Source organism: Mustela erminea, chromosome 8, assembly GCF_009829155.1.
Source record: "Mustela erminea isolate mMusErm1 chromosome 8, mMusErm1.Pri, whole genome shotgun sequence".
NCBI lineage: Eukaryota > Metazoa > Chordata > Mammalia > Carnivora > Mustelidae > Mustela > Mustela erminea.
The window spans coordinates 17,828,312-17,850,102 of NC_045621.1; the positions used below are offsets into that span (position 1 = coordinate 17,828,312).

Below are 21,791 nucleotides of genomic sequence, written 5' to 3' on the forward strand. Positions count from 1 at the left end.
TTTATATTATTAATATCAATGTTATCCTGTGGCAGGGGTCGTTCTGCAGTTGAGAAGCATTTCAGGTTAGCAATAGGTGCTATGCTTTAGGTTGTCATTCTCAATTGACACACATGAGTCTGTTTCCAATCTTTCAAAGTACAGGCAATGCTGCAGTGAACCAAGCTGTACCTGCTTCCTTGAGCAGATATGTGTGGGCAGCTTTCTCAGCTTTCAAGATTAATAGATACCAGACGTTTGCCCACATTGGGCACGCACAGGACACATGCCCACGCACGGATATTTGAAAATGCATAAATACACCACAAACAAATGCAAAGATCTACCCCAAACAGATTACCTCTGGGGAAGTAGGAGCCCGCCCTGGGTTGGGAATTAGCGCTGAAAATAACTTTGTCATTATCCGAAATATCTTAACTTTTTATAAGGCAAACAGATTGAGGTCCTATTTGTATAATAAAAACTTTTCTTTTTCTTTCTTTCTTTCATTCTTTATAATTAAAAATGTTCTCCCTTCTTTCTTTCTAGATTCTATTTATTTATTTGACAGAGAGAGAGCACAAGCTGAGGGAGAGGCTGACTCGTCCCTGAGCAAAGAGCCCAATGCAAGGCTCAGTCCCAGGACTCTGGGATCATGACCTGAGCCCAAGGCTGATGCTGAGCCAACGGAGCCACCCAGGCACCCCTAATTTTTTTTTTTTTTTAATCAAAGGAAGAAATGAACTGCCTGAATAAACATGAAGAACGTGAGATAGAATGAAACGAGAGTGAAGTAAAGAAGAGAAATCCAAACACAGAACTTCTGTTAAATTTCCTCCTTCGGAAAGAAGAAACGTTAGTTTATAAAGGGGAGTGCTGCATTGTGAAAATGGCTCTTATTCAAAGCAGGAGCTAGAGGGCTTTTCAGGGCGACTCCGCCCGTGGAAGCCGGCCGCTCTGCCGGGCGCCCACGAGGGGGCGTGCGAGGTCCGCGGAGCGGCCTGCAGAGGCTCCTCTCGGGCCGCTTAGGGTTAACGCGCGCATTGGCCGCAGGCGGCGCAGCGGGGAGGAGGAAGTGGCCCCAGGACCTCTGCACGACTGCGGCGTGGGAACTTTTTTCTTGGGTGATTGAAAAGCATTACAGATACGATTTTGAAGACCTTCCTTAGGGTCAGACTATACTGATTGCACTGATTGGAGGGAACGCCTGACGGTGCTGTCGCAGAGGGCAGGGCAAATAAACAAGGGACTGAAAACGTGATAAAGTGTTTGCAGACCTTAGAACACACACACACGCACGCACACACAGCCCACATGTCATCTCTAATTCCTGTGATGGAAAAATTTCATTGGAATTTTTTTTTTTTTTGGTTAAGTTTGTTCTTTCCCTTATGTCTTCTCTTCCAAATTTCCTGACAGTTTCCTTATTTGTGGACGTACTGGTTCCCCCCCCCCCCCATTTTTGAATAGCATCACATTGTGTGATAGCGAGTTGCCATAAGACCCCTAAGGGGAGAAGGAATCTTTATTTATAAGTTATATGGGCACGTTTGGGGGCAGAGACTTTGAATCTATGGACACTGGTGTAATGTAAAGAGCCGGGTGCAGCTTACCTGTAGGAGGTAGACTTAGCCACAGTCCCCTCAAAGCTGAGCTTGGTCTGCTAAGTGGACAGTCCAGGTGACTGGCTGCAAAGGGGACTTGTACTGTGGGAGTGAGAACTGACCACTTTGGAGAGCAACAGGTAAGAGAAAGTTCATGTTGCTCAGTTACATGTAGATGAGGGTGGGTTTTATGTCGTCTTAAGGGTGTTAATATTGAGTCTTCTAAAACATGCCCAGACAACAATACAAATTATATTTAATTGTGTGGACCACCATAGCCATTAATTCATGGTTTTTAGCTGAAGTACTTTTTTACAATGAACTTCATGCTTGCCAACATCAGATTAACCTTATACATGCTACTCTTCATGAAAAACTAGGCAATTGATTATGTGAAATAGGCCAAAGACTGACCAGGAGTTATGTATTTTGAGAATATAGGTTTTCCTAATAGATACTGATTTGATCCTTCTGATACAAATGTCATTTTATTCTTTTGGCATAAAAGTTGAGCATATTTGAGTTGAATTAAAGTAGAAATGTGAAGATTTGAAAAATAAAATAGTTTAAAATACTTTAACTAATTTGAAAATCTTGTGAAGTAAGTAATTTTCTCAAGAAGATTAAATTATCAAAGTTAACTGAAGAAAGCATTAACAGATGATCAATTTTGAAGAAAGAGAAAAAATTATCTAAATATTATAAAGGCTCCAGTGTCCTAGGGTTTTACTCCTAAATTCTGTCAATTTTTTAAAAAGATTTTATTTATTTATTTGACACAGAGAGACAGTAAGAGAGGGAATACGAGCAGGGAGAGTGGGAGAGGGGAAACAGGCTTCCCGCTGAACAGGGCACATATGTGGGGCTTGATCCCATGATCCTGGGATGATGACCTGAGCCCAAGGCAGACACTGAAGGACTGAGCCACCCATGTGCCCCAAATTCTGTCAATTGTTAAGATACAAATAGTTCTGGGGCTCCTGGGTGGCTCAGACGGTTGTGCAGCTCTTCATTTCAGCTCCAGTCATGATTTCAGGGTCATGGGATCGAGCCCCACATTGGACTCTGCACTCACTGGTGAGTCGGCTCGTGGATTCCCTCTCTCTCTCTCTCTCTCTCTCTCTGCCCTTGCTTACACTGTCTCTTTCAAATAAATAAACAAATCTTTTTAAAAAATAAAATAATTCTTATCTTAGATAAATTGCTTCAGACACAAGAGAAGATGAAAAAAGGCGTAGCTGCTGAAAATGCGCAAAACTAACAAAGACAGCGTTGAGTGACAGAAAGAGAATATTCTGACTCATAAATGTTGCGATTCTAAATGAGAAATAAACAAAGCAAATTTAAGTCATATTTAAAAAGGATCCACTGTGAACAAATATAGGTGTTGGTTTCAGCAATGCCAGGAAAGTTTACTCTCAGGGACTACTGGTGCAATGCTCCCAACAGGAAAAAGCATGAGATCATTTCAATTGAGGCTAAAAAGGAGACTTAAAATAAATAAATTCAAAATCACTTCTGATTGCCTATTTCCACAAAAACAAGACAAAACAAAAAACAAAAAAAGTAAAATAGAAAAAGGACTTCCAAAAAATTAAAAGGAGTTTCAACCCAACAACTAACACCATCATATTTAATGGAGAAGCATAAGAGAAGTGCCCTCATTAAATCTCCTCCCATTTAAAGGAAAAGAAGCTGCCCGTCATCTCTTGCATTATTCAGTATTGTTCTAAAAGATCTGGATTCTCTCGGGAATGAAGACATGCAGTAGATATGAGAGGTTTAAATATTGGAGAGAAAGAGACCAAAATATCCCTCCCCCCGCCCCACACACTGCATGATTGTTTAGTTAGAAGGAAGAGAGTCAAACTAGACCAGTATTTGAAATTAAGAGAGTTCAGAAAGGTTTCTCTTTATAAGAACACCATTAAAAAATCCATAACTTTCCAGTATACCATCATTAATAATTAAGAAAAAGGTACTTTTTCTTTATTCAAAATAAGGGAAAGGTCTTTATTCAAAATAAGAACAATAAGCATAAAAGAGCCAGGTGCCCTCAGTGAGAAACCTAGACTGAGAAGTAAGCCACATACAGCCATTACTGACAGATGTTTGCACCTCAAAATACAGGTATAATGCAAATCAAACCAAAATACTCGTAAGATTAACCTGGCATCTTAGAAATGATTTTAAAGTCCTTCTAGAAGAATAATTGTTTAATAATAGCTAACAATTTAAAAAATCAAAATAGCAATCATGTCAGCAAGACACCAGAAGAGGGAGCCCTAGACCCTCCTAGCCATCATCCTACCCCAGCCACACCGATTAAACATCACCTCAGTTCTTGTTTCTGCCTGGGGAACTCAGGGAGGGACTAGGCCGAATGTCCAAGCCCTGATTTCACTGGAGGTTGCCTGAAGAATGGGCTATTTCAGTAAAAAAGCAGGAGTAGGGGAATATCCTCACCTTCTAACGTGCCATCCACAATAAATGCCAGGTAGATTTAAACCTTAAATGTCCAAAAAAAAAATTAAGTCACGTTAATTCCACCCCCACCCCCAAATCAATCCATGTCACAGCAATACAGCTGAAGGCTCATTTGATTTTTTTTAACACAGAAAAATTTTCCAAGCATAAAATTGTGTGAGAAGTCAGAAAAGGTTAATAATGTTTCCATAGGAATTAAAAATGTCTATATATAGCAAGTCACATTATAAATTAGACTAAAAGGAAACAATCATAAAGAAAGGTTTCCCACAGCTAGAGTTTTAAAAGCTCAAATACATTAATAAAACAAGCTGATGCATCGGTAAAACTGGGCAGAGAACAGTGACAGAAGAGCAAATACAGTCACCTTCTAAGTGAAGAAGAAATGGACATTAAGGCAAATAAAACATATTCTGCTCATAAAAGTACCAAAGTTCAAAATTTGATGATAGTAACAAGTTACAAGTAAGAGTAACAAGGATCAAGAGAAATAGTTATTTGAATTCACTGGGTGCACAGTTTGGTATATCCTTTCTAAACAATAATTTTTCAGTAAGTATTAAGAGTCTAAAAATATTCCCACTTCTCATCCTAGTTATCCCACTTAAAGAAATAAACCCTACTGAACTATCTGGGAAATCATGCACAAAGAATAATGTACAAGGATTTCAATAGTATAATTTCAAGTTTTAGCAAAAATTGGAAGTAATTCAAATATCCAACAAAAGAAGAGGGGTTAAATAATGTTACATCCATTTAAATGAAACCTGCAAAACAATGTGTCAGAAGATTTGTAATGGCAATGGGAAATACTCAAAAACACTGATATAGAACTATATCAATAATACATTCTGCAGTATGATATAAACTATATCAGAAGTATTTGCAGGGAAAGAAGCACACTAAAATATTAACATATTAACATTAGTAAAGAGTACACTTGTCACAATGGGCACTGAGTAATGTATAGAATTGTTGAATCACTATATTGTGATTCAACACCTGAAACTAATATAACTCTGTATTTTAACTATACTGGAATTAAAAGAAAAACCTTAATAAAAATATTGAAATAGTGGTTATATCATGGTTTATAATTTTAATTTTGTTCTTTGTTGGCTTTTCCAAATTTTCTGTAATAAATATGTAATGCCTTATGATTGGAGATAAAAAATTATTTTAAACAATATTTTCTTTGATCATGTTAACATCTTGAAAATATTCCATACACCACACTGAATCTCACGGCATCCTTACAACGTGGTCCAGATTGTTTGTGCATTGGTTCCTTTCCCTTTTGGACTCACCTGAGGATGTGGGTTGCTGTTGTCGGTTTGCTGAGCCCGAAATATTGTTGGAGATACTTGTCTGGAAGCCTCTGTGGCTACAGTTTCCACTGGTCTAGTCCATCTTCCATGTATTGGTACTTCAGAGCTACTGTACGGAACCAAGATCCTGTTATAAAACAGAGGTTTATAAGACATTGTAATGATAATTATCAGGCATGACATGAGGAAAGCCTTTTTAGAAAATGTTAAATCAGATATTAACTCTGATATTCAAAATAGCATTAAAGTAGCATAACTTTTTTTCCCCCCTGTGCCTTTTCCCATCCAACTACTTAGGTGATAGACAGCAATTGGCCAATAATGGAAATGGAGATTCTATTTACTGCCCTGCTTCTTGATGATCTAGGAATAAGAATGCAAAGAAATTAAGGAATGACTGCATAAAATCTCCCAAGGTCATCCTGTTCAGGTCAGATACTAGGGGTTTTGAGCACAGATGTGTGCATAATTATTGTGTCATACTGGAAAGAACATAGAATAGAGCAGTCAGTTTAAGGGCAGGCATATTCCATTTTATGTAGTTCCACTTAGTTTCATTCCTTTATTCAAAAATGATTTTATTTTTTGTTTATTTATTTTTTAAAGATTTTATTTATTTATTTGACAGAGAGAGAGAGAGAGAGATCACAAGCAGGCAGGCAGAGAGAGAGGCAGAAGCAGGCTCCCTGCGGAGCAGAGAGCCCGATGCGGGGCTCGATCCCAGGACCCTGAGATCATGACCCAAGCCAAAGGCAGAGGCTCAACCCACTGAGCCACCCAGGCGCCCCCAAAAATGATTTTAAAGCATCTCATCATCTTGAGTTATTGAAGATAAAAGATGGAAAACAAAAGCAGAGAACTCCTCGCTCACAGAGATTTCATATTTAATGAACAGATGAACATACGATTTTTATTGACATGATGTGATTTTATTTCTACAGAACGTGATGGGCTCACAGGGAGAGAAGTGATTATTGTGTGGTACACTTAATTATGCAGATAAGCCATGGGGCATTTGGGGATAACCCTGGACTTCCTTGTCACATATCTTTGAGTGACACATTCTCTTTCTACCCTATGTGAGATCATTTTGATTCCTTTGGGTTGTTGCATACTGTTTTCGGTACTCATCGAAACATCAAATATATATACTGAATTTGTTTTTGGAACAAAAATGACATTTCATGCATACTGTTCTGCCACTTACTCTTTTTGTTAATGGAGGATGATGAATGCTCTCTACTGTCATAGATGGGTGCTTAAATTTGTTCATTTAAGTGGATTCATTATATTCTGTCGTCTGCCTGTATCACGGGTGTTCCACCATTTTTCTACCGGTAGACTCTTAGGTTCTTTCTGGTTTATTACTCCACCCCTCCAGTGCTGTTATGTGTGTCCTTATTTAGTATTTAGTGGTACTTTCATTCCTATAGGATCATCCCCTTCAGTATTCAAACATGCTGTTACTTTTCCCATCATAACAAAACATTCTCTTCAAGTCAGGTACCCTACCTACACTATCCCTTTGTTCCCTCTACTGTAACAAATCCTGGAAAGAACTGGATTTGGTATCTTCAATTCCTCAGCTCCCATTCTCTCCTAAACCATCTCTAGTCTGATTTTTTCCTACGATCACCGTCCTACCCTGCTCTTTTTGAGGTCATCAATGATTCCCTCGTTGCAAAGTCCAAAGGCCAATTCTTACTTGCCCTCGCACAGCATTTGACAGAGTAGACCACGCCCTCCTCCTTAAAACACTTTATATACCTGCCTTCCACGATTCCTCATTTCCTTGGTTTTCTCCCGGATCTTTCATCTTTCTTGTCTCTTCTAATGGCTCATCTTCTGCTCTCCAGGTGTGTAGTGTAGACTGTTGCAGGGCTCAATCTTCTATTCTCCTCTTTCCTGTCTATACTCTCCTTGGTGATCTCATACAATCTCACAGCCTGAAGAGCCCTCATGCCAACAACTCCCAAATTTGTACCTCTGGGAGGCTTTCCTCCAAATTACAGCCACGAATGGGGAATGGCCTATTCAACATTTCCATGTGATGTCTGAGATATCTCAATCTTAACATAGCCCAAACTGAACTTCTGATCGTTCCTCCCAAATCTGCTCTACCTACAGCCTCGCCATTTCAGATCACAGCTGCTTTCTCCTTCTACCTACTATGGAATACTATACTATACAATAGATTAGAGTAGATACAAGATACAAGAATTGACCCATAGATCTGAGTATGAGAATATAAGTTATCTTAATTGATCCAAGTATATAAGGAAATCTGATATGTGACAAAGTTGGCATTTTCATTAACTGGGGAAATGTTAGCATAATTGGCTATGCATCTGAAAGAAAGCAAAGCCAGACCCTTGCTGAAATAAATTCCAAATGGATTGAAATTCAAACTCAACATTAAAAAATGAAACACTAGAAGAACATTTAGAAAGTTACGTGACCTTGCTTCTACCCTTGCCTCCACCCTGCCTTCCTTCTAGACTATTCTCAGCATCTCCACTTTCTTGCACTCTGCCACACTGGCTTCCTTGCTGTTCTTTGGACCTGCCAAGCACACTCCCAGATGGATAGCCAATTATAATTATGCTTTTTTTTTTTTTGTGAATGAAAACACCACATTTATCATATGTTGGGTTTCCATTTAGGCTTATATCAATCATTAAATTTTGTATTCTTGTCCTCAGATCTATATGTCTATTCCATTTTTTTAGAGAGAGAGAGAGAGAGAGAGAGCAAGCAGGGAGGGGCAGAGAGAGAGGAAGGGGGAGAATATCAAGCAGGATCCATGCTCAGACCAGAGCCAGACAGAGGGCTCGATCCCATGACCCCAAGATCATGAACTGAACTGTAATCAAAAGTCATATGCTTGCAATGTCCACGATAGCCAAACTATGGAAAGAACCTAGATGTCCATCAACAGATTAATGGATCCAGAAGATGTGGTATATATACACAATGGAATACTATGCAGCCATCAAAAGAAATGAAATCTTGCCATTTGCGACAACATGGATGGAACTAGAGCGTAGCATGCTTAGCGAAATAAGTCAAGCAGAGAAAGACAACTATCATATGATCTCCCTGATATGAGGAAGTGGTGATGCAACATGGGGGCTTAAGTGGGTAGGAGAAGAATCAATGAAACAAGATGGGATTGGGAGGGAGACAAACCATAAGTGACTCTTAATCTCACAAAACAAACTGAGGGTTGCTGGGGGGAGGGGGTTTGGGAGAAGGGGGTGGGATTATGGACACTGGGGAGGGTATGTGCTTTGGTGAGTGCTGTGAAGTGTGTAAACCTGGTGATTCACAGACCTGTACCCCTGGGGATAAAAACATATGTTTATAAAAAAAAAATTAAAAAAAAAAAGTCATATGCTTAACCAACTGAGCCACTCAAGTGCCCCCCATTCTTTTTTTATATAATACTATTTGGTCTTGGTTGTTTATAGTAAATTTTAACATCTGTTGAAGAACATCCTTTCCCACTAGTCTTCAGTTTCATAATTTTAAATGTTCTTGTTTAATTTATTATTCCAAAAATGTCTTCAAAATAATTATTTCCTATTTAAAAAACATCGTGACTCTATTTGGAAATGCACTTAGTTTAAATACAGTTGATTCTCATTACTGATGGCCATTAGACTCTACACAGTCACTGTTAACAATGTTAGGGAAAATTGACCCATTGTTTCAAGGGGAAATAAAAGGTTAGGTTCTTGCTAGTCTCTGGTCAGATTATTTTTGTCATCCAAGCAACATATAACTTTGTTTTATGCGTGTCTTGTCTATGGACACCTTATTTAATACATACTGTCAATTCGTTCACATGGAACCTATGGTCAATAGCACTATAGCTCATGCTTGAATGAAGGTTGTTTAACATACATATTTTCTTCTTAAGGTGCTTCATAATCTTTCTGTGCTTGGGAAGAGCAGACAACATTTCAGCACGGTGTTTGGGGGCAATTTGCACTAGTGAAATCACCATTAAAAAGCACAAAAATGTGAAAAGGATGTGTTTATGGTATGAGAGCTGAAACAAGAAGACAGAATGATTCTCCGTTCGACCTCAGGGGTGCATCAACAGTTCGAATATTTTGCCACTCTGTGCCTGTATGCAGATGACCAGGGAAACATCACAAGTATTGATTTTAGGGTTATACATAAATTTTCATGAGTAAGTGCATTCATAAATACAGAATCTGTGAATAATGAGAATCAATTGTATTAATTTTTGGAGCACGTACAATTCTTATGCCAGAGTCTTCTCTTCCAGGAATATGGTATGTTTCTCCTTTCATTCAGGTCTTATTTGATGTATTCTGAAATATTACAGTTTTTGAAAATGTGGTTTTTGTATCCTTTTTGCTAAGCTTTTTTTCCCCCCTAAGTTTCTCTTTCAAATAATTTTTACAGGTACTGTAAAGGGGATTTATATAAAATTTCTAGCTGACGACTACTATCATAATGAAGTAGTTATATCATATGACTATCATAATGAAGACCTACTAATCTGTGTGTATGCACTTTATTTCCCACCACTCCAAGCCTATTTATTCTAGTTATTTTTACTAGAGCCACCTGAGCTTTCTTGGGAACTTAAAATCATATTAGCTGCAAATGAAAGTAATTTTGTCTGTTTCACTGTTTTAATTTTCTTTTTTATTATCTTTGCAAGAACTTCCAAAACTATTTAATAACAGTGTTGCTATTTGGCACCTAACTTTCAGTTATGTTTTTTGCAAATGAAAGTGTTCTCAGTGTAAACTATTATATGTAAAGTAAGTGAAACCACATGAAAAGGAGGCTTATTACCTTGCAGGATATTTGCTAAATCAATGAATGAATTTAGTATCATCACTTGGCAAAATCACCAATCTCTTAGAAGATGGCCAGTAGTAATGTGTCAACTTAATAGATATTAAGGATGTGTTTTGCTTCTTACCACATTGTTAAATAATAATGTCCCACATTCCTTTCTCCTAGATAAGACACTAATCAGAATTTCTGAACTCATTAATATCTAGGTGAGGCTGAAAATTATTACATAAGAATTTTACTTTGGAGAACACTGTTGTACTCAGGTGGACAGAGTAGAACACACTGACATTCTAAAACCCTTTAGCTTTGCATAGCGATTGAATTTCCCTTTCCTCCTCTTATCTCTACTGATGCCACTCTGGGAGTAGGACAGGTCATCTCTACTATCAGGTGAATTCACTGAGTCACAAAAACATGAAGCCACTTCCCGAAGGCTACACACCTGAATGAGGACAAAGCTCAATCGAATTTCAACACTTTGTAATCACTCTTGTGACACTTTCCCATGCTCCATTCTATAAGAGTTCATGTCCTACCTTATTACCCCCATCAATCTCTTCACCACACATCCTTCATTGTATTATTCAGGCCATTGACCCATCATTCAATAAACATTTATTGAGCATTTGTCAAATTTAGACATTAGTTATAGATTCTGGAAATATATCTGGAAACAATAAAAATTTCTCCAGCCCTGCCCCTGAGCTTACATGATACCAAACAAACAAAAAATAAAAATAAAATATATAGGGTGTAAGGTATTGATGAAATGCTCTGAAGAAAAATAAAGCAAGGGAGAAGGATTGTGAGTGCCAGAGGGGGACAGGGGCTGAAGGGTTAAGTAGTCACGAATGGACTTAAGGATGAGATAGCATTTGAACAAAGACCTCTACGGGTCTTTATTACTATAATAATAATTATTATTATTTCTATTATTTTTGAGAGAGAGAGAGAGAGAGAGAGAGAGCATGTGCATGTGTGCAAAGTGGGGGAGGCGGCAAAAAGAGAGGGAGAGAGAGAATCTTAAGCAATCCCCATGCCCAGTCTGGAGCCTAACTCGGGCCTCTGTCCGATGACCCTGAGATCATGACCTGAGTCAAAACCACGTGTCGGAAGCTTAAACAACTGAGCCTCCCAGGTGTTCCCCCTCTAGGTCTTTAGGAGTGAGGCTCAAGCCATGCAGGTTGGTGGGCTTGGGATACTTCCTTGAGGTAAGGGTTTACGGCATTAGAGGGGCCGATCTGGCTTAGTCTTGTGGGGCGGGGGAAGGAATGAGGACTGGAGCACAGACAATGTGGGGCTGGGGAGATGAAACTGGAGAGGTTTGGGGGGGGGATATGCAGAACTTTTCTTTCTTTCTTTTTTTTTTTTAAGATTTTATTTATTTATTTGACAGAGAGAGATCACAAGCAGGCAGAGAGGCAGGCAGAGAGAGAGAGGAGGAAGCAGGCTCCCCGCTGAGCAGAGAGCCCGATGCGGGACTCGATCCCAGGACCCTGAGATCATGACCTGAGCCGAAGGCAGCGGCTTAACCCACTGAGCCACCCAGGCGCCCTATGCAGAACTTTTCTAAGCCATCATGACTTCTAGTTTTTAGCTTTAAAACAATGGGAGGAGAATGGAGGAATTTGAGGCTAGGAGTTTGGGGGAGGTGGGCACATGAGGGATGCATCATATTTTTACTTCCAAAACATCAGTCTGGCTTCAGTGGCCAAAAGAAATCAAATTAAGAGTCTGAATCTTTTTGTTCTAAGTATGAGAATGTAGGAATTTAGACAAGATCTCAAGTATTCAATAAATCCAGATGACTAATCGGCACATTGTATTGTTTCTATGCTAGGGAAAGATGAAACCTGCCTTGAAGAAGACAGATGAATTGGTGCCTGATATCTTTGTTCTTATTTTTAAATTCCTTGTACTATATTAAAGATACACATCAAATGATAAATTCCCTAACTTTGAAGATATATTGATAACAACCTGCTAAGTAAATGTGATATGGGTATAATAAATGGCATCTAATTGGAATGTCAACATATACTTTTTCCTTTAAAGAGCTATAAAAACTTGTTTAGATTGGAAAGTGACAAAAGGACCCTAAAAATTAGGTCTGGGATTGAGACAGAAATATGCTGGTGGGTGTCTGAGAAGAGATTAGGAATTATAAAAGGAATTAGTAAATGAATACCATTCTGATTTAAATCTATCTGTTCTACTCTCACTAGATAAAATGGTAGTGAATTAATATTTCTGGGGTTTTTTTCCTCCCCGAAGTTTGATGATCATAAGCCCACAGAAACATTATCTTTTTGCTTTATTTTCTACAATTTTTAATTTTGAAGAAGTGGTTACTTCCAAAATTAACCTCACAAAGACTTTTGTAAAAAAAAAAAAAAAGATTTAATTTTAAGTAATCTCTGCACCCAGGGTGGGGCTTGACCTCACAATCCACAAGATCAAGAGTTGTATGCTCTACCTACCGAGCCAGCCAAGTGGCCTTATCACAAAGACTTTTTAAAGTCCTCTTTAGGCTGGCAAACTTTTGGTAAGTGATGGGTGACCTCATATACCAGTGATGTTGGGTATGTTTTGGCTTAACCCTCTGGAGCACAATTTAGTGTTCTGAATTTTGAGAGTTAACAGAGTTAACAACTTTTGATCCAATGATTTTACTGGAGTAAATTTATCTTAGTAAAATATTAAAACTATAGGAAGATGCATGAATAGGGATGTTGACTACAGAATTTCAGGGGGCAAATTCTAAAAATAACCAAAATGTTCAATGATATAAGGGGTTCCTTGTATGTTATGATACTTCCTTATAAGGATGGGAGTGAGGCGATTAAAAATAATACTTTGGAAACTAATGACATGGGAAATACTGTCCATACGGTAAAGAAAAGAAGAATGTATAAGAACTGCATAATTCCTGTTTTGGTAATACTAACACGTGACTAGCACTCGTCTGTGAGTGATAGGATTCTGAGTGTCTTTCCTTTCCCTTTTTAATAAAAATTCAGTATTCATTCTAAGTTAGGCTTTCAAAAGCAAACCAATAGAAACTAAAGATATAAAAACAAAAAACAAAAAATAAACAACCCAGGGATATAAAGCAGTCATTCAAATACTTTAATATTAAGTGTCTTCTGTGTTTGATGCTTTAGTTGGAATAATTCTAAAAGATAGGATGGGCCATTTAGAAGTATTTTTCACCTTTTGTTCTGTTTGAAAATTAAGGATCATTTCTGGAGGGGAAGTGCATCTTCAGTCCCCAGCCAGCCCAGCCTCCTGCCTTCTTTCTGACCAGCATTAAGAAACCAGGCCTCTGGGCTGCCGCTCTGCAGGACGGTCACTCACAGACACTCACCCGGCCTGTGTGTCATTAGCCAGCTTCCCTGGAGTTGCCTGGTCCAGCAGCCACCGCCTTCTCGAAGTTTCTTTTCTCCTACTGCGTCCTCGGAGCAGGTTGCTTCTGAGGGTCCTGACCAGGCATTTCGTATTCTCCTTTGCCGACATCTGCTGGAACGGCCACCCGTAAAAAGGAGAGTCCTATCAGAGTACCCGGGTCTTTTTTCCTCATTTGGGCAAACTGGCCACCATGAAAATTTTTGGAATTACTTCACTCACTTTTATGTCCTCAGAAAAATCATCTTCCTTCCGTACTACCTGCATATCTTGCCACTCTCTCTGTTTGTCCACAGAGTGTAAGTTTCCAAATTAAATACCACTCGCTTACAATTGACCCCTCTTCCTGAAAGTGATCCAGGAACGTGGAATTCTAAAGCAAGAAGGGGTACGGTGCAGGGCTAAATCCAGGGCTGCCAACAGTTGGGGTGTGGATTCTCTTCAGAACTGCATGATCACGGGTGGAGTTATCTCCAGAAAAATGCTATACATGTAATTCTGTATAAAATTTCAGTGGATTCGCAGACCCTCTGAGGTCCACCCGTCAACCCCACGTTAAGAACCTTTGCCAAAAGAACAAAGGAATGAGGTATCTTATTAAAAATTTTCAGCCCTGGAAATCTGAAGTGTAATAACAAAATGACCACACGGTGTCAGTCTAACATCGATATGTCCGATTCCTCCCCTGAGTTTTAGGAAAAGGGAGCTGATGGGCCAATGAACTTGAGCATCTGGGTTATCCACGTTCTGCAAAACAATGCCCACTGGGAATTTTTTAATACCTCCAAGCACTTGACTTTAGCGGACCATTCATGTTAAAGGGAAGGAGGGAAATCTGTCCTTGGTAGGGATAGCTAACCAACACCCTTCACTACTGCCCTGTTTGAGGGTGATACCTCTGTACAGAGAAACTGAGTAATGGGAACTTAGTGAAGAGAAGAAAGTGTTCTTTGGGGAAAATGAAAATGCTCTTCACTTAAAATTGACTATTCCATTTCTCTTTTTTCTTCAAAAGGTCTAAATTCCCTTGCTGAGTATTTAGAATTTTCTTAAAGAACATTTAAAAGGCAACTATGAAGTCTTAGTTTTCTATTCCTTCCATCCAAATGCAGATAGTAATTTTTCCCTTTCATTTTTCCTAAAGAAAAAATACTGGAATTTCGGGAAGAGACATGTGAAAAGAGAAAAGTTTTCCCAAAAGATAGTAGTAATTGGAAATCTGATTTTCTCATTTTTACCAAACCAAGCCTTTTCTTTGAACCCGTACTCACTTCCAATGTTTCTCCCCTTTTATTCCTCAGATATTTTCTGCCATATATTGTGGGACCAGTCCCGTGAGATTGAACTCTGTTTGGCCTTTTCATGTCCCCAAAGGTTCTATTAAAATCTATGATGTAGAGAAAGCATATGGATATTGAGAGGTATTTTCGGTAAAGTTTGTTTCTTCCTTGTTACTTCCTTAAATATTATCGCGAATGAAAGGAACAGAATCTGTGGTTCTATCTAGGGAAAGTTCTTTAGTTGCTGTAGCTGGCAGCCCTGACTGGATTCATAAATCACTGGTGTGCAGTGGGTTAGAGGTTACCTGGACGCAGACCTCCATCACAGGATGGACCTTCTGGGGAGATCCTCTGTGAAGCCCAGCAAAGAAGCACGCTTGGCAGAGGTCAAAGTTGAGACACTTCAGACAGCGGTATCTGCCAATAACAGTGGAAGTGCGGATAATGTCACAACCAGCCCGTGAGCAGATCAGGTGTACAATGAGCACCCCAAAACATACAGGACACATCTACGCTATCAAGGAAGTGCAAAACTTCTCCCAAACTTTGTAGGGATGTTAAATGACTCTAACATGTTTATTTACTCAAAGAATTAATCTTTTGGTGGTACTTTTTTATAATATGGCATTATATTAACATAGTTTCGCCTAGCAGACTACAGTCTGGAAGTCTGATTCATGCCCCCCGCGAATATACCAAGCACGTTGCCTACGCAGGGTACTGTGTGCCACAAACCTTGGGATAGACCCCTAAGTCTGGGGCCACCTCTTCTGTGGCTGCACAACGCATTCATATATTTTGAATTTAGTTGTCCACTTAAAAAATAAAATAAACCAGGAGATTTTTCAGTATATTCTGACCTTTGACTCCTTTTGAAAATTGTCAACATCTGATAACACTGGACCTGCATTTCCTGCATGGTACTGGGGAAGATAAAATTGTGGACAAAGAATCTGAAATAAAATGTGCGATTTTCTAGATGTCCAGCTGTAGGAAAGAAACGGGGTGGAGGAGAGTTAGTTCCTCTAGCCAGTGTGTGGGGGAGAGGGTCGGGGAGAGACCCCTGCATCCAAGTTTCTTAACACATCAACCCTGAAGTCCTTCCCATACGAACAGTGGCATCCTTAAGTCTCCGGTGGTAACAGGGGGGGGAGAGTATCTTGAGACACGGTGGGAAGGAGGGGTGTCTCATAACACTCAGGGAAAATAGGGTGATACCACACCTCTGTGCTCTTCAAATTTCATGTCTTGCTGCAGAAAGAGGTTAGGGAAGCTTGCAGTACTAACTGGCAAAGTTAAGCAATATGTGATTATACGCCACGTGTGAGGCATTGGAAGGCAAATGCTGTAGGACGGAGAGAGGCAGAGACACCTGGGGGTGGGTGAGACGTTTTCATGGAGGAAGAGCGCCTTTGGGCTGGAGACCCAGGAGGAGGAAATCACAAGGAGAAAGAAGAGTGAGGGAAGAGGCTGGAGCCACGAAGGAGGGTTCGGGGCACCGCACCTCTGCCGGACCTGAATTTCAGACATTTGGAGTATTCTAAAGAACACAGGAATCCAAACTTGGAATGCCCCTGAGGCTGGATGGCAGAGCAAGAGAATGTAAGTCTGTGCAATCAACCGTCAGCTGCCCTTGTTCAAGGCTGTACCCCAACACCTAGTTCCACGGTAAGGTATTAATAAATAGTGTCCAGCGGCTAGAATAGGAGGTAATGTTTTGGAACACTTACTAAAGGGCAGGCAGTATACATGTGTTGACCCATGGGTCATCACCATGAAAGCTCTTTAAGGGAAAGTGTTCTTATGATTATCGTTTTTCCAGATGAAGAAACTGAATCAATCAGATTTTAAGCGGCTGACACCAAGTTACACAACTTCTTGGTCCGCGGTAGAAGTAGGCTTTGAGCCCAGGGATACCACCCGAATGGAGAAATAGCTATTTTAGCAACTAGCATGGGCCACCAGTGCCAGAGGCTTGAGGCAGAGGCACACACCACCATTCCTAGTGACCATGAAGTGGGAACGTCAGCTCGGCTGTTCAGAGGATACCTAGTTAACGCTGCAGACTTTTCGATGACCATTAGTTGAATGAAGTTAAGGGAGTGACTTAGCTTATGCACAAGGAAAATGGGACTAGTAAACTCTGCCTTCTTGGCTTTGCAAAGTTTTACAAAGCTTTGAAAATTACTCAACATGCGTAATTGGGAAGACAATTGCTGTTTGCAAGAAATGTATAATATAATGTTTTAAATAAGGATTACTTATAAGTACTGATTGCATTATCCAGCATTACCGTATGGCTGCCCTTGACTTGTCTGGGACAATACACTGACCCTAACCTTGCATTAATTCCTTTATGCTCAGAAACTAACTACAGGTATACAAGGAAAGGTATAGTATGAATAATGAGATTGGTCTGTTGATGTCTTTACCAGGAAAAATCAAGTTGGTTTTTTTTTTTTTTCCCAATCTCATCTCAACTTACATGGTTATGAGAGAGCATAAATGTGATGTGTCCAGCTAAAATATAACACTGGCTTAGCACCGATCTCTGGTCTTTGCACTTTTTCTTATTTTAGGTTAAGCCTTTGCCTTCTTCCTGTTACCTCCAGGTCTGCAAACACTTCGGCTCTAAAATGACTTTATTAATCTCACTTGAGGTTATCGCTGGAGTTTGGGAGAGCCAAAAACACAAGTTTAAGGTAAGGACTGTCATAAATTCCAATAATTTCTTTTTTTTTTTTTTAAAGATTTTATTTATTTATTTGACAGAGAGAGATCACAAGTAGGCAGAGAGGCAGGCAGAGAGAGAGAGAGGAGGAAACAGGCTCCCTGCTGAGCAGAGAGCCCGATGTGGGACTCGATCCCAACACCCTGAGATCATGACCTGAGCCGAAGGCAGCGGCTTAACCCACTGAGCCACCCAGGCGCCCAAATTCCAATAATTTCTAATAGACGCAGAAGGTTACAGCTAAAAGAAGCCTAGCGCTCCAATGGGCCCAGCCCTCCTTATTTTACTTATAAAGAAACTGAGGTCCAGAGAGGTTAATGGCCTTGTGCAGGTATCCAGGTGTCTGCATGCATGAGAACTTTACATTGACTTGGATGTCTAGGACGAAGGATGGTTTGCACAGAGGCATTCCTAAGAAGAAGAGAATTTCATTCTCAATACAAAGGGAACTGAACTGAACTTTAAAAATTGCACTTCTTGCCCTCTGCCTTGGCATGACCTGTGTCATTCAAGCTCTTTGAGACTCCTTTATAAAATAGGAGCAATAGGGGTGCCTGGGTGGCTCAGTAGGTTAAATCGTCTGCCTTCAGCTCAGGTCATGATCCCGGGGTCCTCAGATCGAGCCCCGCATCGGGGTCTCTGTTCAGCAGGGAGCCTGTTTCCTCCACTCTCTCTGCCTGCCTCTCTGCCTACTTGTGATCTCTGTCTGTCAAATAAATAAATAAAATCTTTAAAAAAAATAGGAGCAATAATATCTGCTTTATGTTACACATAATAATTTTGAAAAAATATTTCAGTGTAAAAGTTGTATTTTATATAATTGCAAAGTGAATCCTGTACCTGGTCCAGGGCAGGGCTTGCAGTAACTACTCAATTAGTGTGTGTTTGTTGGTTAAATGATCGCAACGTGCATATAACATGATAAATCCTATTCACGTTCCTCCACGGTCCAATATAAAGAGAGTTTATCTTTCATTGCGGTGTGGAGATTTCTTTGGTTCGGTTTGCTCAGTTTCCAAAGGTCCTTTCCATTTATGTTTTATTGCTTAAAGGATAGTTATTTGCAGAGAGGTTTTCCTGAGTGAAATGTCACCATGTCCTCAGAATTCTCTGAAAACCCACTTCGTTTTCTCGGCAAAGCTAGAATCTTCCAGCTTCCTAGCGGATCCAGCAGATGTATTTTATACCCACGGGGGGCATGTTTACCATCTGGGTTAGTTAAGATCTGAAAGTATAAGATGAGAAGAACAGAGTCCCCAAGTCCTCACTCCTGCCCCTTCTGGGCACCCCGTTCTTTGACTTGTTTTTAGCAACCCAGCTGTCCCAGCGAGTCAGTCCTACCAGACCTTCAGCCCCTGCCGGCATTCATTCACCAGGATAATGGCATCCCTGTGCCTGGTCTTGACCTGCTAGTTTCCTTCTTTCCTCCCCAAGTCTATCTGAGGTTAATTTCACTTCCTTACTGTTTTATTTATGAGATACCAACAACACCCTTTTCCTAAGGGAGGGTTTGACTGTCTTCAAAGATATGGAAAGATCTCCCCTAGCTTCCCAGTCTGCCCTTTCCTCTAAGCAGAGTGAGGATCTGGTGTAAGCTGTGCCCCTCCCTGCAAACCTGATTTTTCCTTTGGTTTCTGAGACCCTGTTCCCAGTTGTCTACACTGGGAGGCAGCATGGCATCATGATGGCAAAGCGGTGCCTGGGGATTCAGTCTGCCAGTAATTACTTGCCACCATGTGCAAGTTATTTAGCTTCTCTGCAAACTGGGGATAGTAATATCACCTTTTATAGAGGTTTTAGCAAGTCCTTAAATGATATGATCCATGTGAACCACTCAACTTAACACTTAATAAACTATTATTAGTACTATAATTCTTATGCATGATTCCAAAGTATTTGGAAGTGGGTTTTTTTTTTTTTTTTTTGTAACAGAAGAAAAAATATTTTTCTCTTAGAGGAATAAAAACGTTTATTGATCGGACCATGTGTCAATGGAAGAATTTAATATTCTATTAGCTGTAGAAGATAAAATATAATTTATTGTCAACCAAGATGCCCCATGCAGAAAATTATTGACCCCAAACTAACAGCTGAGTTTCAGATGTGTGAGGACCACGGAAGAATCTGGAGGGATGTAGCTCCACCCCTAGACCCCGTTGGAGCATGACTGTGTGAAATATTGATGAGTGACTGTACCTCAGTCCTGTGATTGGAAAGTTCCTGCAGATTCTACACCGGGCAGGGTGAGTGACCATTTCTGTAGCAGATAACCGGTAGCAGGTTGGGAGCCACAGGAGGATGGGAGGCTCAGACTGCAACCAAGACAGGAATTTTTCTTCTTTGATTGTTGGGCTCAACACCTGAAAAACAGTGGCTCACTCAGATAGGTTGCCAGGCATGACTCTGGTCTCTAGTGCAGAGGAAAATGTAGTTTTATCTTCTTTTCTGGCTGTTTCTGCCAAAGAAGTCTGTATCTTATACTAGGTTGTCTGGGATGCTGTGCCCAGTCACTGTTCTGTCATTTGAACCAGTTAGCACACAAGTCTGCCCCCAACTCCGGGGGATATTTGCATGGCACTCACCCCTTGGAAACAGCTGCGGGTAGCACTTTCCACAGAGCACAGAGCGCGACTCTCCCCTACGACCGCTGGGATCTACAAGAGGCAGGAAACTGCGAGTCAGCTGTGAGAAGCTGGAGAAATACATGACCCCTGGAATCAGCACGCCTGAGTCCTGGTGCTTCCAGCCACAGACTCACAAGTACTTGGTGTATGACACTGGATGAACTGCCCTCATTCAAGCAGACAAGAAATGTGTGGGTTTTGTGCAATGTCCGAATGGGGAGAGTGAATGAACATGGGAGAGGAAGGCGACCAGGAGGAAGGGGGAGACGGAGAAGAGTGTCCAGCAATTGGGGTAGTACTTACCGGGGGACGGCTTCCATTGTTTCACTTCTTATGCTCCCAGGGATGTTATGTTCACCCTCCTTCACTTGTGAATTAATTATATGTCACAATGATACTGTATTCATGTTCAGAGCTGTTTTAAGAAAAATCTTTCCAAACACTTTCATAGCATCCCATTTTAACAAACACCAATTTCGGAGCGAGGGCAGTAGTCATTATCCTTGTTCAAAGCAAGGGGCACTTGAGATTTAATATTTTGCTCCGGATAAAAACAGAACAGGATTTAGCTGCAGAATTGAGATCTCACTTCATGACTCCTTACTCTGTTGAGGGGTGGGGGGGAGTCACAGAGCTTTGTCCTTTGGACTCACATTGTAGGGGTTCCAAAGGTTCCATCTGTGCTGGTTTCCACCTTTCAATCAAGGTGACCAAAGTAGTTTCACTTAGGGACTAAGGATCCCTTGTGACTGCCAGGAGGGCCAGGGTCTGACATATCTAGAGGCACAGATGCGTGTCCCTGTCACCTCCATCTATGCCCATGTGGTCAGGAGTCCTCATTTCATGTCTGATGTCTTCTCCAGCACAGGCTGTCAAGAGGCATCGCCTGCAAGCTCAAAAGTAATTTGACCAAAAGACCCCCCTGCTGAGTCCATCAACTCGAATAAACATTCTTCTAATCAGGAAAGTGGCACTTAGAACCACTTTGCTGACAATTAGCCAGGCAGGAGTCAACAAACATTTGCGTAATAGTGACAAGATGGCTGTACTTTAAATTGATAATAACCCCATCACCAGCTGAACAGAAGTAACTACTCCCTACGTCACTTGGCCTTTGTCTGAAAAACTAACTCATTATCCATACTGTGGCCTGTGAGTGTGGAGGAACTAGCTGGACACTTATTTAGAGGGTGTTTCTGAGCCCTTGGAAAGGGGGGTTAACTTCTTGTAAAATAAGGGAAGGGGATCAGGATTCAATTGAATCAATGAATCAATCAGGATTCATTGCCGGCTCTGCGATGTTGACATCAATCAAAAGAAAACTCACTTCTGTAGTGGATTTTAGCCTCCATATTTGGCTTTAAGTATGTGCACAAAGATTTTGTGGATTAATTGCCCATTTGACTAATTTCTTGCAGGTGGGCTATAGAAGACTGCATGTGGCTTAGATGGCATGCTACCCCAGACAGAACGCCACTTGAAATGATAATTAGGATTCTTGGGGGAGTGGT

The 21,791-nt window shown here is 40.5% G+C and overlaps 1 protein-coding gene across 1 annotated transcript in view; it reads right to left on the reverse strand.

Moving 5' to 3' along the window:
- DYTN (dystrotelin) overlaps positions 1 to 21,791 on the reverse strand; it is a 49,129-nt gene that overhangs the window by 14,540 nt on the left and 12,798 nt on the right. Inside the window, exons 6-9 of the mRNA XM_032354612.1 lie at positions 20,239 to 20,310; positions 19,853 to 20,016; positions 15,231 to 15,342; positions 13,608 to 13,756 (exon numbers count right to left, since the gene is read on the reverse strand). Coding sequence (XP_032210503.1) covers positions 13,608 to 13,756; positions 15,231 to 15,342; positions 19,853 to 20,016; positions 20,239 to 20,310 — 497 coding nt within the window. The remainder of the gene's footprint in view (positions 1 to 13,607; positions 13,757 to 15,230; positions 15,343 to 19,852; positions 20,017 to 20,238; positions 20,311 to 21,791) is intronic.